Source organism: Sycon ciliatum, chromosome 7 (assembly GCF_964019385.1).
Source record: "Sycon ciliatum chromosome 7, ocSycCili1.1, whole genome shotgun sequence".
Lineage (NCBI taxonomy): Eukaryota > Metazoa > Porifera > Calcarea > Leucosolenida > Sycettidae > Sycon > Sycon ciliatum.
In genome coordinates, this window is record NC_088649.1 from 4,726,775 (window position 1) to 4,753,347 (window position 26,573).

At 49.8% G+C, this 26,573-nt stretch overlaps 2 protein-coding genes across 2 annotated transcripts in view; both read left to right on the forward strand.

The window, feature by feature from the left end:
* Positions 1-13,507: 13,507 nt before the first annotated feature.
* On the forward strand, positions 13,508-26,115 carry LOC135821528 (mucin-like protein). Its single transcript, XM_065334527.1, has 9 exons — positions 13,508-13,645; positions 14,132-14,422; positions 16,438-16,857; positions 17,116-17,296; positions 18,530-18,727; positions 19,817-20,029; positions 21,073-21,180; positions 22,789-23,040; positions 25,640-26,115. The coding sequence occupies exons 1-9, from the start codon at positions 13,508-13,510 to the stop codon at positions 26,113-26,115; spliced, it is 2,277 nt and encodes a 758-aa protein (XP_065190599.1).
* A 40-nt stretch (positions 26,116-26,155) lies between these two features.
* Positions 26,156-26,573, forward strand: part of LOC135820799 (uncharacterized) — a 32,106-nt gene continuing 31,688 nt past the window's right edge. The window contains exon 1 of the mRNA XM_065333843.1: positions 26,156-26,443. Within this exon, the coding sequence (XP_065189915.1) occupies positions 26,167-26,443 (277 nt within the window). The 5' untranslated portion in view covers positions 26,156-26,166. The remainder of the gene's footprint in view (positions 26,444-26,573) is intronic.

The window sequence follows — 26,573 nt, forward strand, 5'->3', positions numbered from 1 at the left end:
TGTGGTTGAGCGATGAGAATGCTACAGCCCTTACCTTGTTTAGACTTTAGACTGGTACTGTATAGTCTTCTTTCTCTTACTTCATGAAGTGAACCGGTAATGATACCTTCTCACCAGCTAAGGGCTGGCTCTCACAGAATGATGAAAAATTACAAATGAATGTACTCAGATGGAGAGCCAAGGTTTAATTTTTACAAAAGAGAAAGACCAATGAACTACAAGTTACGCTATACTGTCCACTAACACCACCAGTAACTAAGGATGTGCTAGAGCTGTTAGCCAGTTCGTTGTAGAACGTCAGTACCGTCGGTCAGTGTCGTGCAATGTTATCGCACAAGCTGATTGTTTAGTAACTGGTGGTGTTAGTGGACAGTATAGCGTAACTTGTAGTTCCTTGGTCTTTCTCTTTTGTATAAATTACAAATGAATTTGACAATACGTTTAAAAACTAGGTATGAGGTACTTGTACAGGTAGTGAAGAACTGAAAAAAAGTTCTCATACACACATGTAGCAGCACGGCAACACGAGGAATACCCCCCCCCCCCCCTCCCCCCCTCCCCCCCCCCCCTACCGGCACACTACACACATGTAGCAGCACGGCAACACGAGGAATACCCCCCCCCCCCCTCTCCCCCCCCCCCCCCCCTCCTACCATCACACTACACACATGTAGCAGCACAGCAACACGAGGAATACCCCCTCCCCCCCCCCCCCCCCCCACCGTCCCACTACACACACATGTAGCAGCACAGCAACAAGAGGAATACCCCTCCCCCCCCCCCCCTACCGGCACACTACACACACACACACACACGTGCGTGGCTACAAATGGATGGGTTTTGTGACTGGACGAATGGAGTGATTGCATACGTCAATTTGTTCGAGTGAAGAAATACAAGCGCACAGCTGAAGCAGACTGCTCCCGGTGTTACAGTTGTCGTCTCAGGGTCGTGGATACGATATGTTGGGCGCCAAATGTCGTCTCGGGTTGTGAAACGAGCTGCCTCTTCTACGTTACCCTCGCCACGCCACACATCAAAGGACTAGTCAAATTGGGAGAGAGAGCTTTTCTTATACTTTACTTCAAGAGGCGACTGGAGAACTCATATCTAACAACTAACACTGACAATGAACGACTGATGACTGACACTGAGACAACGGGGACAGAAGACGGTGCAGCCGCATGTACGCAGGAGTCAAAACAGCGCAGCAGCGTGTACCACGATTCAGCAGCATGTACAACGAAGAGACACTAAAGCAGCAGCACGTACGACAAAGAGCTACACGTGCAACCGCATGTACACCGAAGAGACACAAGCGCAGCCACATGTACAACACAGTGGCAGTGGTATTTGACGTATTTGATGGACAGATTTCCGGTTTCTCCGCTGCTAAACAGAGCCGAGTTGAAATGTCAGGTTCACTATGATGTTGTCAGGTGTTGTCAGGTGTTGTCAGGTGTTTGAGAGCGTTGTTACAGCTGTCATGCTGGACATACACAATACCGATCTTATGGCTACAACATATACATTCGTATTGTTGTAGTAACCCCACCAGGTCATCAACCAATATAGTTGATCCAAGTATCCATTCAGCCCCACACGCTCACCTTGATCAGTCGAAGAAGGTTTGAGGGTAACTGTGATTCAAGCTCAAATCTCAGGTCAAAGGTCGGCGGTTGAAGGTTGAAGATTGAAGACCCTTAACATCAAAAGCAGCAGGAGTTATATACGATAATAAAAGGATCGAAAGTGACAAAGATGCAGCAGAGGCGGGAAAGGCCAACCAATCAGATCACTGATAGCTAGTTGCTAAGTAGATTTGACCAATAGCAGAACAAGAAGAAATGTGTACTACTTATGAATTGACTAAACAGCGTATACAAAGAGACAGTTAGAAGACACAACATTCCATGCATTGATAATAATGACACGCATATACAAGCGTCGTCACGGGTTGGAAACCGCGAACGAACTGCCTCTACGCTCCTCGCCACGCCACACAACAGAGAGCCAATACAAATTGTTAGAGAGCTTTTCTTCTACTTCATTTCAGGAGGCGACTGGGGAACTTATAAAGAAGAACCAACACTGACAACGAACGACTGACAACGAACGTCTGACAACTGACGACTGACATGGCAAAAGGGAAACATGATATCAGAAATTGGTGCCCTCGTCAGCACAAAAGGTGGTGTACTCAGCACAAAAAGGTGCACGTGTCAACAACAAAGCAGCGCAGCAGCATGTACGGGTCAGCAACAAAGCAGCGCAGCAGCATGGTACGGGTCAGCAGCACAGAGACACAAATACAGCAGCAGCTACGACGAAGAGACAACACGTGCAGCCACATGTACACACAGAGACACAAATACAGCAGCAGCTACGACGAAGAGATAACACGTGCAGGCGCAGGTACAACACAAGTATGACAGTTGCCGCACTAACACATTAATGTGTACCACGGGAGTCTTGCTGTCGAAGCGGACGTTGTACCTCCTGCGCGCGCTCATGAGGGGAACACGTTCACCCAACACAACGTAAGCAACATGATGTAAGCTAGTACTGGCAGGAGGCCGTCGTACAACCCGGGAGAAACCGTCAACTGCTGAGCCCGATATGACACAGCTACTACTGATACCGGCAGTTGTATTTGGAGTATTTGACGGACGGAGATTTCCAGTTCTCTGCTGCTAAGCGGAGCCGAGTTGAAGTGTCAGGTTCACTATGATGTTGTCAGGTGTTGTCAGGTGTTTGAGAGAGTTGTTATAGCTACTACTGATACGGGCAGTTGTATTTGGAGTATTTGACGCACGGAGATTTCCAGTTTCTCTGCTGCTAAGCGGAGCCGAGTTGAAGTGTCAGGTTCACTACGATGTTGTAAGGTGTTGTCAGGTGTTTGAGAGAGTTGTTACAGCTACTACTGATAGCGGCAATGGTACTTGAAGTATTTGACAGACGGATTTCCAGTTTCTCTGCTGCTAAGCGGAGCCGAGTTGAAGTAGCAGGTTCACTACGTGCTGGACTATTCTTTAGCGAGCCCCGGTGTTCGGTGTTCGTGTTCGCGTATGGCCGGACACTGCCACACTGTACGGACCACGTAGCTCCTGTTTGGCAGAGGCATCGTCTAACGCTAACTACGCTAGTACTCTTGTTTGATTTTCTCAAGGAAGAAGGGGAGGGGGTGAGTTTCTGGGACAATACAGTGTTCATAAAGGCGTTAGTGTCATTGCTTCGAGAGAATTCAGGAGAAGACAATCTCAGTGGTTCATCTGCCGTGGTTTGCCCTTGTGTTGCGGAGGATGGTCGGATATACCTGGCCAGTTGAGTGTGGTCACTCCACCCGTTTGCATTGCTTGCCGGCATGTCAAAATCCAGTAAAAAATAGAAATGCCTTTTAAAAGTCTTTGATCTCTTTTTTCTAGAAGGGGCCGGGTATATTCCACGAACCCTGGGCGGCCATATTTCAAAAATGGAGTCCACCGCATTTACCCGATTGTAAGTCACACTCCCATTTTCAGATTCGGGCCATAGTGTTTCAATACAGTCACATAGGTAGGATGTCACCCTCGATTGTAAGTCCCACCTCCTTCTTTGCCCTTATTTATTTATTTATGGATTCCCCAAAGGCCAAGGCCTTAAAGTTATGTATAAAACGGTGTGACTTCTATTTGAGGAAATGCAGTATTTAGGAGATCTACAAGACTTTTAGGTATCTGGAGAAAGGCTAAATCCCAGAAACCAAATACCTGAAGTCCTGAACCAGGGTCCAAGGTCAAAGTACATGTTATTAATCTAAGGCGGTACATAACTCAGAAGCTGCGACGGACTCGGCAAATGTATGTGCGGATTTTGTATTTGTATTTATGGCTTCTCCGCAGGCCTTTAATAGCCTAAATCGTGGGAGTCTCCGTCAATAGCTTATGAAGAAGAAGAAGCTGAGGAGAGAAATAAAACTAAAAGATACTTTGGAGTGATGCAGGGTGGTAGTAATTTAACACAGTGCTCTGTGACTCTCCATTCTCCATTTGTGGAGAGGTGGACAGTTTCAATTTTTTGAAGGAGGCGCATGTACGAAGAATGAGTACAGTAAGGCTGATACGTCAAATAAAGTTGAACTCGGATGGTGAGCCAATATAGTTATGATGAAGAAAGGAAGAGGACAGAGGCAATATGCTTTGGTTCTGCAAGAGTGCTCAATGCTTGATTCAGGCAGAGCGGCGTACACAAAGGCACACAATGAAAACCTTGGCAAATTAATTCCGTTGTGACTCAGAGTTTCATGGCTGAACCAATCATCAGACAACGATAATGGAATAGGAGGCAGCGCTGGTATATCTAAGTGTGCGTGTGTGCGTGCGTGTGCGAGTTAGGGTGTTGTGGGTGGGTGGGTGTCTGTGTGTGCGTGCGCCCATGTGCAAGTTAGGGTGTTGTGGGTGGGTGTATGTGTGTGTGTTAGTGTGTGCGTGTATGTGTGTGCGTGTTAGTATGTGTGTGCGTGTTAGTATGTGTGTGGGTGTGGTGTGTGAGCGAGATTAAGCGCGTGCTTGTTAGTGCTAAACCTGCGCCTACTGCATCTACCTCTGAAATAGCCTGTCCCTGTATACATTCACGCGATTACTCCTCTCGCTATCGTATTATCACACCTCTCTCCAGTCAGATATACCAGCGCTGCCTCCTATTCCATTATCGTTGTCTGATGATTGGTTCAGCCATGAAACTCTGAGTCACAACGGAATTAATTTGCCAAGGTTTTCATTGTGTGCCTTTGTGAAAGGAAGAGGACAAAATGTCGCACTCGCTGACTGTATAAGATCTGATTATGTTGGTGGACAGTTTGTCATAACTCGTGACATTTTGTCCTTTTCCTTTCTTCATCATAAGTCAAATGAAGTTAAAGCTTTCCCTTTCAAAATCCAAGCTGCCATGGAATGAACGCCGATCCCCAAACCAAAACATTGTACGGACTGTGACCAGCTGCAAGATGTGAGGCGCACACACTAGGCCCTGGCGGATAATGCTCGAAAAGGTGGCAGATTCTGCTCGAAAAGCAGTGAAATTGGCAGAACCATACAAACCTTATGGCGTGCAATTCCTCGAATTCTGCTCCATTTCTTTATCCACATACAAAACATGCATGAAACCTACCAGAAAAAGTACCGAATTCTGCCAATTTTTCTGCTGGCATTATCCGCCAAAGCCTAGCACACACAAACCTTTCCAGGATACACGCACGCGACATCGTAGAGTGAGGAAATTTACGTATTCCAGGCTAGCCGTTCGGCAGAGCAATGGTCGCGGTCTATTCTGTGCCGGGCAGTTGGGCACCAATGTTGTTAAATTGAGACCAAGTAGACACACGTGCACACACGTATGCACGTCGCCAGCAACACTGCAATCGGAACTTTATTCATGAAGACATCATCTCCTGGCACATCAAAAGGCTGCCGAGTATTGAGTTGAAATGAAGAGTGAGAGCCAACCATGGCAGTATGAAGTGTACTGGAAAGCAAGAAACTTTTGCTATGTGCAAATTTTGCGTTCTCGAGCACTGGTCCACGTTGAGAACTTTTTGCGTGTATGTGTATGTGTATGCATGTATATGTTGTACCTGCGCCTGCACGTGTTATCTCTTCGTCGTAGCTGCTGCTGTATTTGTGTCTCTGTGTGTACATGTGGCTGCACGTGTTGTCTCTTCGTCGTAGCTGCTGCTGTATTTGTGTCTCTGTGCTGCTGACCCGTACATGCTGCTGCGCTGCTTTGTTGTTGACACGCGCACCTTTTTGTGCTGAGTACACCACCTTTTGTGCTGACGAGGGCACCAATTTCTGATATCATGTTTTCCTTTTGCCATGTCGTCGTCAGTTGTCCGACGGTCGTCGTGAGTTGTCCGACGGTCGTTGTCAGTTGTCCGACTGTCGTCGTCAGTTGTCAGACGTTCGTTGTCAGAGTCAGACGTTTGTTGACAGTCGTCAGTCATTCGTTGTCAGTGTTAGTTCTCCATTATGAGTTCTTCCGTCGCCGCTTGAAGTAAACTATGAAAAGCTCTCTCTCTAGCTCTAGAGAAAAACCACTGACTAGTTCGTTTTGAGGTGTGGCGTGGCGAGGATAGAAGAGGCAGATCGTTCACAACCTTCCGAGACGACATTTGGCGCCCAACTAATCGAACCCACGACCCTGAAGCTCGTCGCTCTCCGGCCGGTGCTTTTCGTTTTCCTCTTCGCGTTCTCGCCATGGCTCCGCTTTGCTGCGTCTGTTCAACCCTTTCCTAGATCCTCGGAGCTCCTACTCAGGTGAGCATGCCTTTGTAATTGTCTGCTCTGCTATGCGTAATGTGTTGCCGTACCTTGTATTCGATTTCGAATTTTCAAATAATTGTTTTGCGTCGGGTGACTCGGGTCCGGGCAGGAATTCCGTGGAACCTTGTTCTCTTGTGTTCGAGTGTGTACTCGTAGTGTAGTCTTGCTGCTCGTTGGAAGTTCGCCCCGTTGTGTTAGTTGTGTCGCTCTGACTACCCTGTACTGTACTGTTGTGTATGAAAATTTCAAATTTCTGTTCGTGCGCTACTCGTTCGAATCTGGAACTTGTGTTTGCATGTTCGTCGTGCATTCAGCATGGGTAGCTTTGATCTCGTCTTGTGTTGTGCACTTGTGCTTGTCACGGAGTTGCCGTCGGACTGCTCCGATAGTGTGACTGTGTCGCGTGATTTGTTTAGATGTCCACCTGAACGTTCTCGAGGTGCTGCCTCGTATGTAGTCGATCCATATTGTTTTATTTCGTGTTTTTACCGTTTTAGTAGTAGTTTCTCCATGTTCTGTGTACATGGTGTAGAGCGTTGTCAGGCTCGGTCATGCACTGTCAACAAAGTAGGAAAGCTGTTGGCTTCCGGTTTGGTGGGAGGTGTGAACTTCATGTAGGATTCTCGTTCTTGATCCAGGTTGAATTTTTTTTGTGAGCGTGTGGTTTTGTAATAATTGTGTTTCGGCATGTGGGTTTCTCTAGTTCGTCTGGGTGGGCGTCTGATCATGGTGAGCCACGGTCTGCTTGGTGGTCTGCAGGAATCCTGCGTTTTTTTGTATCGGTTTGCCTTGCGGGTGTTATGGTTTCCGTGTGTTGCTGGCTGGCCCTTGTGCGTCCCAGTCGGTGCCGGACAGTTTTTTTTCTTCGGTTTTTCGGTTTTGTGAGCGGATGTACTATAAGTTCCGTGTTATTCAGGTTCGATCCCTGCGGGTTTTCAGGTTCAATCCCTGTGGTTTTTTTCAGGTTCAATCCCTGCGGTTTTTTCAGGTTAGAGACCTGTGGTTATTCAGGGTAGCGCCCTGTGGTTTTTCTTCATTATCTTTTGCGTATTGGTAACCGATTTGTTTGTGTGTCCTCACTGGTGTCCTCACTGATTAATTGCTCCTGTTTCAATCGACGTGTTCTTCCTGGCTGTTCTTCCCTTCCTTCGTGTGCTTTTCTGATTTTTGGTGATGGCTGAGATGTTTGCGTCAGTCCTTCTCTCTTTCTGTGTGTGTCCTGTGATTCTCGGAGTTTCTGTAGCGCCATCGGTTTTCGGACAGCCGGCCAGTGTGCGTCCTGCTGCCCCAGTCTTCTCGGTCGGTGCGTACTGTCGGTCTCGCCGCTCCTGGAAGCGTCGCTGGGTCCGTCGGCATAACCTGTTTTCTCATGCATTTGTACTTTTGTTTTGTCATGACTGGTGGATGGGTGGTGTACTAGGTTGGTGCTGTTCTAAGAATAAAAGATCCAAAGGGACAAACACAGGTCGAACAGCTCGCCAGCTGGGGTCCTTGCAAAATCTGTTGCTTGCAGGTTCCGTTGATTGGTGCACAGTTTTGCGGGGCTCCCGACTGGTGTTAACCCTCCTGGCCTACTCGTCATGCGTTCAACAGTTGTGGCCCACCTCTTTTGTGTTTTATTGTCGCCTGTTTATGTTGCTTCATATTTCATTTCCCCTGTCTTTCTGTCTTCTTCTCCGGTCTGTCTTCTTCCGTTTTTTATACACTTCACTTTTGCTTCCATCCACAGGAGTGGATGTCTTTTTTTGGTAGGGGATAGTGTTGTACCTGCGCCTGCACGTGTTATCTCTTCGTCGTAGCTGCTGCTGTATTTGTGTCTCTGTGTGTACATGTGGCTGCACGTGTTGTCTCTTCGTCGTAGCTGCTGCTGTATTTGTGTCTCTGTGCTGCTGACCCGTACATGCTGCTGCGCTGCTTTGTTGTTGACACGCGCACCTTTTTGTGCTGAGTACACCACCTTTTGTGCTGACGAGGGCACCAATTTCTGATATCATGTTTTCCTTTTGCCATGTCGTCGTCAGTTGTCCGACGGTCGTCGTGAGTTGTCCGACGGTCGTTGTCAGTTGTCCGACTGTCGTCGTCAGTTGTCAGACGTTCGTTGTCAGAGTCAGACGTTTGTTGACAGTCGTCAGTCATTCGTTGTCAGTGTTAGTTCTCCATTATGAGTTCTTCCGTCGCCGCTTGAAGTAAACTATGAAAAGCTCTCTCTCTAGCTCTAGAGAAAAACCACTGACTAGTTCGTTTTGAGGTGTGGCGTGGCGAGGATAGAAGAGGCAGTTCGTTCTCAATCTTCCGAGACGACATATATGTGTGCATGCATGCTTGTGTGTGTAAATATGTGCATGTTCGTGCATGCGTGTCGTACGTTTTCCTACAGACGAGTGCGCATTACGAGTGGACAACTGCCACGCCGACGCGGATTGCACGGACAAGGGCGACACGTACACGTGTGCCTGCAAGACGGGCTTCGTCGGCTCCGGCATTGAGTGCTCGGACGTGAACGAGTGCACGAACGGCTTGGCGGCCGCAAAGTGCGACACCAACATGGGCACGTGCACAAACGTACCCGGTTCGTTCACGTGCAGCTGCCGTGCTGGCTACGCAGGCGACGGTGTTGTCTGCGTGGATATGGACGAATGTGCTGCGGGTACTCACACCTGCGACGTGCAATCGTCCGTGTGTGAGAATACAGATGGTGCGTTCACGTGCTCATGCCGACCTGGACATCTGCTGGTCGACGGGGTTTGTAAGGATGTGGACGAGTGTGCTGAACAGAAGCAGTACTGTCACAGCCGAGCAAAGTGCGTTAACTTCGCCGGTGGGTTCAACTGTGCCTGTCCGTCGGGCTATGCCGGGGACGGACGCGTGTGTGTTCGACCTTGTAAGTCCGGGACTGCATCTGTGTTGTGTGTGGGCATATGTGTGTTTGTGTGTGTGTGTGTGTGTGGGTGGGTGGGTGGGTGTGTGGGTGTGTGCGACACAATAGCAGCCATTTACACATCAGGGTCCTTGAACTCATACACTCAAAGTCTTTGTTATGTGTGTTCTGTGACCTGTTCATACCCATGATGATGATATAATTATTTGTAAGTCAGTATTCTGTGTGTTCTGTGCTATGCTCACGCTCACAATTGTGTTTTCACAGCGGTGAGGTGCAGTGCGTTTGAGCAGTACAGTCCATCTGGTCGGCGCTCTGTGCCCTGCCTGTGCCCATGATTGTTCATTTGAATAGTCATTGTGTGCGCTCTGTGTGCGCTCTGTGTCCTGTCATTGTGTGCGCTCTGTGTCCTGTCATTGTGTGTGCTCTGTGTCCGGTCATTGTGTGCGCTCTGTGTCCTGTCATTGTGTGCGCTCTGTGTCCTGCCCAAACCCATGACTATTTCTGTGTCCTGCCCAAACCCATGACTATTTCTGTGTCCTGCCCAAACCCATGACTATTTCTGTGTCCTGCCCAAACCCATGACCATTTCCGTGTCCTGCCCAAACCCATGACTATTTCCGTGTCCTGCCCAAACCCATGACCATTTCTGTGTCCTGCCCAAACCCATGACTATTTCTGTGTCCTGCCCAAACCCATGACTATTTCTGTGTCCTGCCCAAACCCATGACTATTTCTGTGTCCTGCCCAAACCCATGACTATTTCCGTGTCCTGCCCAAACCCATGACTATTTCCGTGTCCTGCCCAAACCCATGACCATTTCCGTGTCCTGCCCAAACCCATGACTATTTCCGTGTCCTGCCCAAACCCATGACCATTTCTGTGTCCTGCCCAAACCCATGACCATTTCTGTGTCCTGCCCAAACCCATGACCATTTCTGTGTCCTGCCCAAACCCATGACTATTTCTGTGTCCTGCCCAAACCCATGACTATTTCTGTGTCCTGCCCAAACCCATGACTATTTCTGTGTCCTGCCCAAACCCATGACTATTTCCGTGTCCTGCCCAAACCCATGACTATTTCCGTGTCCTGCCCAAACCCATGACCATTTCCGTGTCCTGCCCAAACCCATGACCATTTCTGTGTCCTGCCCAAACCCATGACCATGTCTGTGTCCTGCCCAAACCCATGACCATTTCTGTGTCCTGCCCAAACCCATGACCATTTCTGTGTCCTGCCCAAACCCATGACTATTTCTGTGTCCTGCCCAAACCCATGACCATTTCTGTGTCCTGCCCAAACCCATGACCATTTCTGTGTCCTGCCCAAACCCATGACCATTTCTGTGTCCTGCCCAACCCCATGACTATTTCTGTGTCCTGCCCAAACCCATGACTATTTCTGTGTCCTGCTCATAATCATGATTGTGTTCTGTGCTTTACTCATACACTCATGGTTGTGTTCTTACAGTGTTGAGATGCAGTGCGTTTGAGCAGTACGATCCGTCTGGTCGTCGCTGCGTGCCATGCCTGTGCAGCCGCCACGGCTCGCAGCAGTGCAACGCGTTCGGCGGTGCCTGCGAGTGCAAACCAAACAACCAGGGTAAGCTCTGCGACAACTGCACGCCGGGATTCTACAAGCCGACCGGTCCCGACTCGGAGTGCACCAAGTGCGTGTGTCCGGCGAACCGCGTCGTCCCCAACTCTCAGTGTCACCCGCTGTACGGAACGTGCCAGTGTAGTGCACCGTATCGCGGCGACAAATGCCAAGTTTGTAGCACCGGCTACTACAAACAGAAGGATGTATGCGTGGCGTGCTCGTGTAACGCGGCTGGCTCTATCGGAGCGCTGTGTCATCCGGAGACCGGGCAGTGTCGGTGCAAGCCAGGGTACGCCAGTAGACAATGTGGCCAGTGTGCAGCCGGGTACTACGAGCCAGCGCCGTCGATGCCCTGTCAAGGTACGCTGGGAGCTTGTGTGAGTCGGTGTGTGTGTGTCGGTGTGTGTGTGTGTGTGTGTGTGTGTTGGTGTGTGTGTGTCGGTGTGTGTGTGTGTGTGTGTGTGTGTGTGTGTGTGTGTGTGTGTGCACGATGGTGTTGTCGAGAATTCTTTTGTAAATGTTGCTCGTCATTTTCTTGCCAGTTTCCGCCAGGCTTTATAAATTAGTTGTTATAAATTAGTTGTTATAAATTATTATTATTATTATACGCATTCCCGCGGCAGCGTCAACCAAGCAGTTATGCTTGATCCACACGTTCGCTTATGCTGGACATTGAAACAAAGCAGATGTAGACAGCTCCTAGAGAATGGGGCTCTACAAAACCAATGATCGAAGTTAGTCCTTCAGTAACATGGAGCGTCATAAAATTGGTCTCATTGGAAAAATGTCATCACTATTGTCTCCTCATGTAGCATCATGGTCAATGGGTGTCCAGATAATTATACGTATGAATTAGTTGTTATAAATTATTTAAACAATCGACGAGGAGACAATGTTGTTATAAACAAGTTGTTATAAATTAGTTGTTCTGTTTCTTCAAATGCGGTGATATGAAGAGCAATAATTACTTGTCGTCTGTGTTGCTGCGTCCCGGATTGCGGAATGGCCGTCAATCAGTTACAGAGAGTGGATAAGAATACAGATCAGTGTGTGGGTACTTCCTCCGCGTCATTAAAATTGTCGCTTCCCGGAGCGATTTTTCGAAATTATTTTGTCCACTCGATGGGCAAAGAAATCAGCTAGAAATTGAGGCAGAGCATTGTCGACGGACCAAGCTTTAGTTTGTGGCCCCCCGCTTCGCTGCACTTTCAGCTAAGGTCAACGTCTTCACCAGAGTTTGAGGCAGGCCCTTCAGCATTCAACAATAAACTGAACAAGACGCGCGTTCAAATTCAGGTCAAGAAACTTCGTTTTCAAGCGATCCATGCCTCCAGGTGGCAGGCGATGAAGGCAAGCTAGCATTTTTCAAGTACACTGTAACGACCTTCCAGCGGGATAGGGTAAGCAGTTCCGCACCTTCTTTCCTTGGCAAGCGCTTCGCTGATTTTGTTGGTGTTTTCAGACCTGCTACCTTCGCAGCAACATGCGCCACAAGTAGCGCATTTTAGGAATTTGAGACCACTTTATTCTTGCCATCGTCAACTTCAGCAGTTCGTATTCAGGAGCGATACCAGGATTCTTATACCCGAGCTTGCAGTCTTGACAAATGCCCACGCGAACGATGTGGGACGGCACGAACTCCAGAAAACGAAATGCGCTCTGGGGCGGAATAGTGCGGAGCGCGATGAATTTGCTTGGTGCGGAAGAGAGCTCCGACAAAGTCCGACACCACCACGGCTTCAGTGACAAGTAGATATTGCGCAGGAAGGGTCACACCAGTGTTCGAACAAAGAAAACAGCGATTCCGACAGTCTGACTAAGACGAGCCAAGTCACAAATATTGCGATGTGCGAAGCGACAATTTTAATGACGCGGAGGAAGTAGATGTCTGATGAGCGTAACCCTTGTCAATAATTATAGTGAGGCAGGAGGCAATGTGGACATTGCAGCAGACCATGTGTTCCTCGCTCTCACACGTGTTGCTGAACTCTACCCCACCATCATTCAGGGCTAGAAGCACGAGCCCTTTTCAGGGTTTCTGCCTCCTGTACACATGAGCATAGTGCTAAGCAGCCGGTTGCAGCCTGGAAGAGTGTGCAGGAAGAAAGGCAAAGAAAGAAATCCTGCACTTTCCCGAAATTTATCGTCCCTTCTTTTTCATAGAAAAGAAAAAGGACCAAGGAACTACAAGTTACGCTATCGTGTCCACTACCACTGCAATGTCAATATCCTTCTTCTTCCCTTCCCGGAAAAACCCGGAGAGGTTAGAAGAGGCATATTGGGGCAAGATGTATGTCTAATCGGAATCCTGTGGTGTGTCCTTTGTGTGTGTGTGCGTGCACGCATGCATGTATGTATTCATGTACGTGTGAATGCATTTGTGCTTGCGCTTGTGCAGCATGCACCTGTCCGACGGCGTCTTCCTCCAGTGTGCAGTGCTCGGTAACGGGCACCTGTTTGTGTCGTTCGGGACACACTGGCAAACACTGCATGCAGTGCACCGCTCAGGACACCCAGTTCTATTCGACGTCCGCTGGTTGCACTGGTAAGACTGCCGCTGCTGCATATTCTTCTTCGTGCTGGCGCACATAAGTAACGGTGAATCCAAGACCCTTGGTCGGATGAGTTACTGCATGCGTACACAAGCACGTTGATTATTTATAAAACGCCAACGGGACTCTTTTGATTGGACTACAACCTTCTGTTCGTTTTGTTGCTGTTGCTGTTGGATGGTTTTAGACTTTCCCAGCTCCATCATCAGAGTGACGGGTGCAACGACTGTGTCAGCAGCGGCAGCAAGCACCCGGATTCCTCTGCCGTCTGGATTTATGTTTGGCAATAGCTACACCAACTACACTGATCTCTATGTAAGTGTTGTACTAAAGGCCTTTATAAAAACTCGGATGTTGAGCCAATAGTAACATCGGCCCAATAGTAATAATTATGAAAAGAGAAAAGGATCAACAAGTTACTGTCAGGTGGTCGAATGTCTCAATATCCTTGTCAGTTTTGTGCCTTGTTGTCGCACTATGTGACTGTACATTATCTCGTTACCTTGGTTACCTTGGTTACCTTGGTGGACTGTTGGTCATAACTAGTAACTTATAGGTCCTTTTCTCTTTACAAATGAGTCCTTTGTTTTGAGGTAATGGGACGAGCGGCATGGCTGCAGACTGCCACAGCGTCGCGCCACCAATCCCTCTTTCTTAAATTTTGGGTACTGTAGGGCGGGGAGACTACCGCTGAGTGCAATTTTGTCGTTTTCGAGAGCTGCACTTGTTCATATCTCCCATTCTCTCTCACACACACACACTCTCCCACTCTCTTCATGTCTCCTCTCCCAAACTGTTCAGGTGTCGCGGAACGGCTTCACGTCGTTCACCGGCTACAACGGTGCACAGGCGTTCAACAACACGTCGGAACACGACGCCATCGTGGCCCCGTTCTGGACAGACCTTGCCAATGTGTCGCCCACAGAGGGGACCGTAACGACAGCCGTTGTAACCAGCACCTTGCATTCTGCTGTCATGGCAAGTATTATGAGCGTGGTGAGAAAGGAGCATCAGCCGACACACTCGTTCCGGCCGAAAGAGGCCGTCATCATCACCTGGCATAACCTGCAGTCTAGTGCCGACGTCACGAAGGTATGAATGTGTGTGTGTGTGTGTGTGAGTGTGTGTGTGTATGTGGGGGGGGGGGGGGGGGGTGGTATGGCCGTGCGTGTGTATGAATGTGTGTATGTGTGTGTGTGTGGGGGGGGGGGGGGGTATGTGTGTGTATGTGTGGGCATGTGTGTGTGTGGGGGGGGGGGCATGTGTGTGTATGTGTGTGTGTGGGGGGGGGGGGGGAGTATGTGTGGGCATGTGTGTGTGTGGGGGGGGGGGGGGTATGTGTGGGCATGTGTGTGTGTGTGTGGGGGGGGGGGGGGGGGTATGTGTGGGCATGTGTGTGTGTGGGGGGGGGGGGGGGTATGTGTGGGCATGTGTGTGTATGTGTGGGCATGTGTGTGTGTGTGTGGGGGGGGGGGGGGTATGTGTGGGCATGTGTGTGTGTGTGTGTGGGGGGGGGGGGGGTATGTGTGGGCATGTGTGTGTATGAATGTGTGTGGGGGGGGGGGGGGGGGTATGTGTTGGCATGTGTGTGTATGTGTGTGTGTGTGTGTGGGGGGGGGTATGTGTGGGCATGTGTGTGTATGAATGTGGGCATGTGTGCGTATGTGTGTGTGTGGGGGGGGGGGGGGGGGTATGTGTGGGCATGTGTGTGTATGTGTGTGGGGGGGGGGGGGGTATGTGTGGGCATGTGTGTGTATGTGTGCGTACAGTATCCACTGATGAGGTTAGACTAACGCCAAGTTCATGTTTGGTGGCACCCGACGTAAGGAGCGGCGGTAGCTGACGAGACCCCGGTTGAGGGCGTCCAATGTGAATGGCAGGAACTCGAATGCAGCCATACTGTCGTACAAATTGGGAAGCGTCAGAAGAGTTGAATCCGTTCAACGTTTCATATGATATACGTAGATGGAGGGTTCAAAGTAACTTGGCTTCACGTGTGAACTGGCGGTGTGTGTGTGTGGGGGGGGGGGGGGGGGCACTCACCGAATGTCTCACAGGACTGAGTTGGATACTAGCAGGCTAGGAGTTTATCATAATGCTACCGAATGCTGCAGACAGCAAGCTGCTTCCGCTATTAATTAAGGTTTCATCAGTACAGCTACGAGCCTTAAGCAAGCCGAGCTACCAGCCATGGTGCAAAGGAGCCACCACAGACATTAAGATACCTAGCGCCAGAGTGCTCTAACTACGAAAAGTAGCGGACAATGCGTAATGCAGCAGCACTAGAGCGGCCTACCGAGAGTGCTCAACAAGACGAAAGCCGAGGAGCGCAATACCCAACGCTGTAGACAGCCGTATGATCGTAATGCTATACAAGTCGTAATTATGGATGGTCCAGTAGTGTTTCATAAGAACTGCTTTATACTGTGAAAAGAATTCGGGTGGACACACCCATTCCCATAGCGCTGCACATCACATCCGAACCAGTTCCGTTATTTTTACAACGTTTCGGCACTTGGCCATCGTCAGGTAATAACAATGAATACCGTGGAAGCCACACAAGAGCAGTATATATGCAGAGTGTAGCGCCAAAAAAGATGCGGATTATGTCACCTAGTATGCAGAAGGGGGGGGGGGACAGAGAGAGAGAGAAAAGGCGCAACTAGCACATCACCGAGGAGAAGCAGCAGAAGGTAGCGCGCATTGTGCTCTGTGAATGGCGTTACGCAGAGTGTAGCGCCAAAAAATAAAATGATGCGAGTTATGTCACCTCTATACAGAGGGGGGAGAGAAGGTGCAACTTTGCACATCACGGAGAAGAAGAGCGCGCCGTTGTGCTCTACGAAGTGAGGGTACATGCCAAATAATTATGGTGTTAATTCTAGCACAGGAGGGGAGCACGGAGCCCCATGTGTCAATGCACTATGAGGTTAAACTGGTTCGGATGTGATGTGCAGCGCTATGGGAATGGGTGTGTCCACCCGAATTCTTTTCACAGATGAAGCTGCAGGAAGCCTCAGCCCTTCTTCAAACTGCTTTATACTGTCCTGCTTATATGTTTGTGTGTTTGTCTGGGCGTGTGTTTCTGTGTCACCCTGCCCTTGCAGAAGAATACGTTCCAGACCATACTGGTCAGTGACGACTGCCAGTCGTTCGCCATCTTCACCTACCCGCACACCGGTCTCTCCTACAGCGGCAGTACCACCAGGCCGGCGTACATCCTAGCGGGAACCACACATCACCTTGAATCCGGCTCCGAATCCGCTCACAAGATATCCGCAGCAGCGGAAACCCAGAAGGTCTACAAGCTCACGCCCGGCTGCGGGCCGAAGCGGCAGGCGGAGCTGTGCCTGCAGCTCAAGACGCTGCCGTCGTCGCACCTGTCCTACGTCACGGTCAAGTGCCCGGCTCTGCGCGACACGGTCGTCGAGTCTCTGCTCTTCCAGCCGTACAAGCGGCAATTTGGCAGCAACTGCTATCGGACAGCTCCGATCACCGGTCAGGACACCAACGCCAAGCTTGCCAGTGTGAGTCACCTTGTTTTCCGCGAGTATAACTTGCTGCACCCAGATTCTTGTCAGCGTATGGGATACGAGGGGTGGTGGGAAATGACAGACTCCACTCCACTGACCATCTGGGCTTGGTTACTCTGCCGCGCCAAAATGATACGACATTCGAGTGTAACTTAGAAGTGATAATGTTCGCACGGAATTGTTTGATCTTTTGGAAACTTCAATGCGGCTACTTGCTGTGCTGGGTTGTTGATTTGCTCCGTTGCTTTGCAGATCTGTTGCTATGACGACAATGGTGGCGTCATTACCAGCGGTGCGGCGACTGCGTACGTGATGTATTACCATGACGACGACGACCGGCTGCTGGCGTGCCACCATGCCGGACGGCTGGCGTTCTTCTTCAGCAACCGCCTCTCACCGCTGGAAACACAACAGCGTACTACACTCAAGCAGGGTGAGTGCGTACAGTCAGACCTCGCTTATCCGGTCCTCATTTATCCGCATCCCGCGCCATCCGGACGAAAATCGTTGGTTACCGACTTACAGCATATGGCATGCATACATACAGTGTGTGTGTGTGTTCGATCATCCGGTTCCCTCACCTATCCGGATATTTTTTGTGGAAAACGGATGTGTGCGGTTATACGAGGTCTGACTGTATCTAAAAAAAAAAAATAAAAAAGTAAATTATCACGTCCGTTCCCCGAGGGAACTCACGGCGGCCACTAACAGCCGGTGAACCCCAGCGGCGATGCAGCGCCTAACGGTGCGGCGGAGGGAATGACTTTCACAACCACTGCCACATGTGGCGAAAAACCCCACTACCGTAGTAGGTATCGTTGATCCGCCCCCTGTCGATTTGCTGCCTGTGAAGCGACGTCCGCGTATACAACGAAATACGATGGTGAACCGACGCATGCAGTTCCACTGCTGTACACAATACGTGCCAGTGCAGGATGAAAATGTGCACAATCCAGCACATCGAGTCTGATCTTCCGCATTGTTTTGCATCGTGTAAGCATCTGGAATTGCTACATTACAAAATCACAGCCGCATTGTTCATAAACAACAGTGTGCAAGTCCGCACGCACGCAGGTTCAGCGAGGTGCAATTCTTCCTTCACACGTCGTTTTTGTCGTCTAGATGCAGTAGCACTGTCACGGGTGGTATTGATGCATCGTGGCTTGTGTCATGCATCGTGGCTTGTGTCATGCATCGTGGCTTGTGTCATGCACCGTGGCTTGTGTCATGCATCGTGGCTTGTGTCATGCATCGTGGCTTGTGTCCTGCAGCTCAATGATCTAGGCAGCAGAGTTCGCTTTCCGAAGCCGATGCAGAGTTTCACACTCTAGTCTGTGTACTTTCGAAATAGCTTCTTGGAGATCGGCTGGTGTGTGTGTGTGGGGGGGGGTTCTGACCTATTGAGTAGAAGTGAGGTAATCTCCTTATACGTAGTGATCTCGGTGCTTGGTTGTTTGATCTTGTTTTCGTAGATACTTGCACTTTGTGAATGCTGTGACCGTATCACTGATTCATGCGTGTCCTCCATTGAGCTAAACTCCCGTGTCGTGTGCGCACAACTCCGTGCAAAGCGGTCAAATGACGATGCAATCCTGTTGACATCCTCTGTGTGTGTGTGTGTGCCTGTGCGTTTGCTCTCTCTCCCCCTTTTCTGTTCTCTCGCTAGGCTATGTGTTCGGTGACCCGCACGTGCGCACGCTGACCAGCAAGGATATTGAGTTCCAGCGCAGCGGAGAGGTAACCCTAGCCCAGACCGCGGTGAACATGTATGGAATACAAACGGAGATGGACGTGACGGGAAGACTGCAGGAAGTGCCGGCAAACACACACTCTTATACCTCCATCACCCGGGTGGCCATAACATGTACGTACTACACACAGAGCAAGTACATGTATGAGGAAACAAGGAGGGTCCAGTTGGACTAAACCGTGTGTGTGTGTGTGTGTTTGTGTGTGTATTTGTGTGTGTGTTTGTGTGTGTGTTTGTGTGCATTTGTGTGTGTGTGTGTGTGTGTGTGTGTGTGTGTGTGTTTCTTTTATGCATGTGTGTGTTTTGCATGTGTATGTGTGGGTGGGTGTATGTATGTGTATGTGTGTGTGTGTGTGTGTGTGTGTGTGTGTGTGTGTGTGTGTGTGTGTGTGTGTGATGTGGTACGCGATGACCTCAAAGCGTTCGGTCTATACACCGGTTGGTACGACCTCGCAGCTGAACGTGGCGAGTGGATCCAGTCCATCTCGGATGCTATTGTTGCACGGCGTTTACGCCTTGAAACGACAGCCAAGTCAGTGTGTTGTGCGATCTGTGAGCGACTCTTCGCCAGTGAGAGCGGACTTCGGCGGCACAAATGCAGGGAAGAGCGACTGAAGCCGATCCATGAACAGGCCGGTGCTGTGTTGTGCGAAACGTGCCATCGTTGGTTTGCTAGCCGAGGTGGATTTGCTGTGCACAGCTGCTCTCCCAGTCTTGGTGACGCTCTAGTTCCAGAGATTGCTGCACCTCGCCCACCTGATTGCAGCCAATGTCATTACCACTGCCACACCTGTGACCGCTGTTTCCGGAGCAAAGCTGGGCACCGCCGGCACAACTGCAACTGCAACCGCAGAACATGCAGCTCTGGCTCCGAGCGCCGCACCATCCCATGCCCGACCTGCTCTCGGAAGTTCACACGTCTCCAGTACCTGGCTCAACACAAATGCAAGAAGTAACTCTGCCCTCCTTGCCTCTTTGAGGCACTGCATCACCTTTAGGTGGCAGTTTCAAGGTTTCAAGGTTTCAAGGTGTGTGTGTGTACTTGCCTCGCCGAATCTAGAGAATTAATTCCTGAGTACATGTAGTTTCATTCTTTCGTCACTGCTAGGCGTCTAGTTGCATCTTGTTCAAAATTTGCTGTGCCCCTGCCGTGTGTGTGTGTGTGTGTGTGTGTATGTCCCCCCCCCCGTTTTTTATACCTAGTGACCGTTGGCGGCACCGTGGAAACGTACGAGGTGTTTGAAAAGGACAGCGAGCTGAAGGTCTACCGCCAGGGCTTCGACATCTTGTCGACTGTCGTCGCCAATCAGGTTCATGGTCTGTCGATGGTCGATGGCGTACTTGTAGCAAGCAACGGGGCTGTTGGTGCCTGTGTGGTCTTGCAATACGCCAGTGTCCTGGCTGTTGCATTTCAAGGTGCGTTGGTGAACAAATTACCGTATTTTCCTGAATATAAGTCGACCTTCTGCGCGCCAGAAATTTCGCCAAAAGCTGGAGGTCGACTTACAAACGGAACTCGACTTACATACGGGAATCTGGCAAGATGGTTATGAGACTGAGGACGCCCGATAAAATTCGACGTGGCAGTTGGCAGCACAGTGGCAGTTAACATTGAATGAACATTGGACGACACTGGTTTTGTTCAGATTTTGTCTTACTGGCATGATATGATCTCTTCTCGCAGAGAATTCATTTTGTATGTGTGGGTGTCATGGAGCTATAAAACTTTTTTTTTCATGAAATTGACTCCTGGATTTGGGGTGGTCGACTTATATTCGAAGTCGACTTATATACGGTAGGCGAGGGAGCCGGATAATCAAACACACGTACTGTATGCATGCATGACATATGCTGTAAATCGGTAACCAGCGATTTGCTTCCGGATGGCGAGGGGTCCGGATAAAAGAGGACCGGATAAGCGACGTCTGACTGTAGTGACTTTGCTGGTGAATGCTGTATGTATCTATGTTACATTGTACAGTCAACCTCGTGTGTGCAGTCAACCTCGTGTATACAGTCAACTTCGCTAGTAACGACTGCGGATATAACGACAATTCGCGAATAACGACAGAATTTCCATGCCCAGGGCAAAGTCCCATCCCATTCTAATACATAAAATGAGACTTCGGGTATAATGACACTTCGCGAATAACGACACCTTTGTGATGCCCCGCCAAGTGTCGTTATAAGCGAAGTTGACTGTAATGACACCTCGGGTATAAACAACTCACGGAAACGACATCATCTTTGGAGCTAGTGATCATATGACTGAAATAAGCCAGGACTAAACCAGCCCGAGGATGGGCCTTGCCTGACGATTTTGGATGACTTTCTTCCTTTTCAGTGATTAGCGTAGCCCGGAGACTGTTGGCAGAGTGTTGCGAGGGTGCATGACTAGGACTACTAACAGCCTTCTCGGTATTCTTTTGCTGTTTTGAATTGTGTTCTTGCCCCCGCAGTGCCTGGGAACGTGGGTGCCAGCGTTACTGGCCTGTGCAACATTGATTCTCAATTGCCCTCCCTGAACCTCGCCATACCGGTGAACATCGACTTTGCCAAGCAACTCTGTAAGTCGCTTGCTATGCATTTCTTCATGTACAGTAAAAACCTGTAATGGCGACCACTCGGATATGGCGACCACTTTTCCTAGTCACGGACGCATTCACGTTCAAAACACCTTGGCTAAGGCGACCACTCGCTCAACGCGATCGACGACTACATACATCGACCAAAAACGAAATTTAGTACAGTCAGACCTCGCATAACCGCACACATCCGTTTTCCACAAAAATATCCGGGTGGGCGAGGGAGCCGGATACAGTAAACACCTGTAATGGCGACCACTCAACCATGGCGACCACTCAACCATGGCGACCACTCAACCATGGCGACCACTCAACCATGGCGACCACTCGACCATGACGACCACTCAACCATGGCGACCACTTTTCCTTGTCACGGACGCATTCACGTTCAAAACACCTTGGATAAGGCGACCACTCGCTCAACGCGACCGACGACCACCCACCCGCGACCGCGTTGCACAGTGCTAGTCATGTAAATGTACGCATTGCATGGTGCACCAGGCATGGTAGATCTACACATCAGTGCAGGAAGTGTAGATGTACATGGTGCATGCACGACATTTGACAGGTCTGAGGACCCCAGGCACATGAGTCGTGCTAGAGTAGCATAGGTGTGTGCACTGTGATGCACTGATCAAAATGATGTATCACATGTGGATACGGTCACGTGACCCACTGAACCTGGATAAGAAGACCACCTGGCCACGGCGACCACTTTTTCTCGTCCCTTGAGTGGTCGGTCGCCTTAGACATGTTTGACTGTATGGAGGGTGGGACTCTGTGAGTGACTTGCTATCAAGAGTGTGCAACTCCTATCTCGAGCTGCGATGGGTCCACCCACGGCGGAATTTTTTTATTGCGTCATTCTTTGGCAAAACTATTGTTGTACATGTGGCTGCACGTGTTATCTCTTCGTCGTAGCTGCTGCTGCTGTATTTGTGTCTCTGTGTGTACATGTGGCTGCACGTGTTGTCTCTTCGTCGTAGCTGCTGCTGCTGTATTTGTGTCTCTGTGTGTACATGTGGCTGCACGTGTTGTCTCTTCGTCGTAGCTGCTGCTGCTGTATTTGTGTCTCTGTGTGTACATGTGGCTGCACGTGTTGTCTCTTTGTCGTATCTGCTGCTGTATTTGTGTTTCTGTGCTGCTGACCCGTACATGCGCTGCTTTGTTGCTGACACGTGCACCTTCTTTGTGCTGACACTATGATGAAGTGCGTATGCTTTCCCGCGCTTGCTTAGTAGATACTGTGAGAGTTCATCAGGTTCAGGATACATTAAACTATCGTTCGTTGTTATGCTTCGACTGCCGTAGCTGTGATGTTCAGATTCTCTGTGCTTTGATCTCTGGCTACGCATGATGGCATCAGTGAACCACACAGCCGCCAAAGACTGAAGTCATAAAAAAATTCCGCCATGGGCTGGGGGATCGTCGAGTTGCACACTTTTAGTTATGTACTCTTGGTAATACGATGAAAGAACTCTATACCGCAGGCATAGTCATACGCGTAAGTAGCTGTCCGATAGTTGAACCCGTCTGTCCTCTTCATGTGTGTCTCTGTGTTCTGCTCATTGTGCGGGGCTCTAATTCTAGACCAGGTGCCCATGACAGCTAGTCCGTTTGTGTACACCGACGGGCAAGGCTACGCTCACTTCAACCCATCGACGCCGATCACCTCGCAGGCGTCGGCGACCGATCTCATTAGCGGCGTCAGCGAGCAGGTCAAGAAAGCGTGCCAGGGCTCTACGGCGTGTCTGGTGGACGCTGCCATTTCCAACGATGTTCAGTTTGGCATCAAGAGCCGGGATGTTCAGACGTCGCTCGTTGCCAAGGAGAAGAAGATTGGTTAGTGACGCTGCAGCTGTTGTAGGACGCTGTAAACCACGCAATTTGGGTGTATCACAAATTCAGTGCCAGGGTCCTGACGGGTTTCAGGCGGAAATTATGTAAAACTAGGTGACCAGTTTTCCGACTTCACATACAGTGCATACTCTAGTGCCATTTAGGTGTAATTTAAATCTAGGTGCCTGGTTTCTCTACCGAAATCACAGAAAACATCATATTGTACTAGGGACCGGCGGATTCTGCTCGAAAAGCAGTGAAATTGGCAGAACCATACAAACCTTATGGCGGGCAACTCCTCGAATTCTGCTCCATTTTTTTATCCATATACCAAACATGCATGAAACTTACCAGAAAAAGTGCCGAATTCTGCCAATTTTTCTGCCGGCAGAATCCGCCGGACCCTATGTTGTACAGCATGTTGTACAACATGTTGTACAGCATGCGCTGGTGATACTGTGCATGTACTGGCGGGCGCCGAAGAACGACCAGGCTAGGATTTCACCAAGCACAGCATACCCAATGTATACACGGTGACTCAACTGTGCATAGACTGTAGTACATGAAAATAGGAACAGCCTAGGCTAGGCGGCACGTGACACATACTGTAGACGCCGTAGTCCCTCGTCCATTCATCGGAAACAGTCTCGCTGATGTTTGAAAGTCCGATTTGGGCCGAATTTAGGATCAAAACCCACTTTAAATCTCTAAAATCTAGGTTTGGGATCTGCTTCTCCATACATTTTGCCATGGCATACCTGTCCCGATTTTTGTAAAACCTGGCTGAATTTCTTCGGCACCTGACAGTACTGTAGACCCTGCAGTCCATCTTAAAATAAATTAGTGTTGAAACGAGCGTATCTATAACTAACGAGCGATCAGTTCCACTAACGAGCAAGCTATCGAGCGAGCTAACGAGTTTCATTGATGTGGCAAATATGATTTTTTGAACAATTTTGTTTCTAAGTTCGATTTTTTTCAGCTGGTTCAAATTATCACCGCTGGCATTTGGGGTTGCTGCTGCTTCACTTCGGACTGCTGTTTGGTGTCGATGTAGCAAGAAGGACCCATGATTTGTGTGATCCCCGGTAGCCTAATCGGTAGGGCACTGTCTCGGAAAGACAGGGGTGCTGGGTTCGAATCCCGCTCGTGGATCCTTCTTTCGCCACATTGGCGCCTGGCAATGGCTCGAACCCACGTCCCATCGTACCCCCCGCGAGTAGGTACGGCGTGAGGACACAGCCTGTTGGGGCGGGGGAGCAGTGTAGCAAGAAGGACCCATGAGTGTGTGTGATCCCCGGTAGCCTAATCGGTAGGGCACTGTCCCGGAAAGACAGGGGTGCTGGGTTCGAATCCCGCTCGTGGATCCTTCTTTTGCCACATCGAGATGTCTTTTCAGCGCCGTCGTCGAGTAGCCTTTGTAAGAATAGACGGTTTTGCAAAGATTGCAAGTAGCCCTGGTCTTCGCTGCATCGCGGGAGATTACTTCCAAACGACTGAGCGTAATTATTTACTTTCACTCGAATGGAGAGGTGACCGAAGCATATCCTGCGACAGGTCAGCAGATGCGGAACAAGACATCAGTAGAGTCCACCAAAGCTGCAACGACTATTGTCAACTCAAGTATCGTGCAGGCATACAGTCACTGTAACTGCGAGTGATTTTCACTTTGCGCGGGACTGGACTCTCGATCGACCAGGGAGTCGTAAAATATTTTACGACTCCCCGGTTGACATGTACTGCCATGTGTACGAAGTACAGTGTACGGTGTTCGTTAGTGCAAACGAGCTGGTCGCACAAACGAGCCGAGTTTCTGGCGAGCGAGCTAACGAGTATCCGGTGAGATCGTTTCAACACTAAAATAAATAATAAAAATAAATGTCACGGTTCGCGTGAGACTCGGCTGGAAGCCGAGTTTTCCGCATCCGCCGTGGGAACGCCACCACCCTCTAGGATCAAGGCGCAGATGCAGCGCCTAAAGCGGTGGGAGGTGAGTAGATCAGACCCACCACCAAATGGTCAAAGACCGAAATCCCATTAGCTGCATCCATCTTCAGAGCTTCTACAAGGCACTCTTTCCGCACACATCTCTCTGTCTGCTTTTACACGTACATGCAAATCCACGCACTCAATTTCATACTGATATCGTGTGTTTCTGCTGTTGTCTGCACATGTACCTGCAAATACATACATGTACGCTTGCTTTCAAATTACTATAGAAAGGCCAGGTTCAGCCCTTGTAAATTGTTCTGATGCTGGGTGATTGCCCAATGTAAGAGTAAGAAATACACCCCACTAGGTGTCTTAGCTCTATCTGTATTCCATTTGTATGTACTTTGAGAAGACGTCAAGGGCCACGAGTAAGATGTGCTCACAAGCATGCCCTTGTTTTTTTTCCACACCTCACATCAGCCATAGCTAGTGCAGGGTCGGCTGCGGACAGCCGTATTGCAAGACAAGGACCATGAGTTGAGTGAAATACAAAATAAAGGAAACGAGGGCCCCTTGTTTCGGTCATTCCCGTGGTTATCAGAGTTCCGTTGTATATATTTTCCCGAGCATAAAATTGTTTCTGTTCTTCCCGCCGTGTGTGTGTGTATAGGTCTTACTCCGCCGATCATTGAGATCAACCCGCCCATCCTGCATGCTACCTACCAGCAGACATCGTATGTAACGGTCACTGCCGTGGCGTACACCGGCCGCACCATCTACAACATCACGCTTCAGAGCATCAGCGGCATCTCCGCCGGCCACAAGGTGACCACCGGCGCGTCCTCACTGACCTTCCAGTGGACACCGGCTGTGCGTAGTCCATCCGTTGCCTCCGTGGTGTTCGCCGCCGTCGACTCCAGCGGACAGTTGACCACGACGGCGCTGCGCATCACCCTATGTAGCTGTCACGGCACGTGCATACCGGAGCTGGATGCCGTCAATCAGTTCACATTGCTGAAGTGTGGCACATGTGACCGGGGTAAGAGAAGCAACGTATTTTCCCGGATACAAGTCACACCTTTTTACACCAAACAACACTCTGATCTGCAAATGGTAAAAAAACCCAGTGCACATTACATTTATTGATCCTGCTCCTGTCTGCATACAGGTCGTACTGGCAGGCTCTGTGAGGAGGACATGGACTCCTGTTCGGGTCATCCATGCCCGATCCACCGTGAGTGCGTGGACCAGAAGGCACCGTTAACCGGCTATACATGTGCTGCATGCAGTCCGGGCTACGCCGTGGACCCTGCCGATGCTCAGCGCTGTGTGAACGTGGACGAGTGTGCTGCGGCTGTGTTGTCGGGAGTGCGCCGCTGCAAGAGTGCCAACAGCTCGTGCGTGGACACCGACGGCTCCTTTGTGTGCAAATGTGATTCTGGGTTCACGTCTAGAGCTAGCGGTAGTTGTGTTGGTAAGTTGCCCTTTCCGTTGTTGCATTTTATCCATTTTTTGGCTTGTGTTTGGTCATGGACAAGTTTTGGAAAGTTATTAAATTTTGTGATGATTTTCCTGTGCGAACCGTGCACTTTTGGCCACAAAAT

Bases quoted from the DNA above. Each gene is read 5' to 3' on its own strand.
- LOC135821528 (XM_065334527.1), top strand. From the start codon at position 13,508: ATGGTTTTAGACTTTCCCAGCTCCATCATCAGAGTGACGGGTGCAACG. The intron at 16,858-17,115 runs GTGAGTCACCTT...GTTGCTTTGCAG, and splicing joins CCAACGCCAAGCTTGCCAGT to ATCTGTTGCTATGACGACAA. The intron at 18,728-19,816 runs GTACGTACTACA...TTTTATACCTAG, and splicing joins CACCCGGGTGGCCATAACAT to TGACCGTTGGCGGCACCGTG.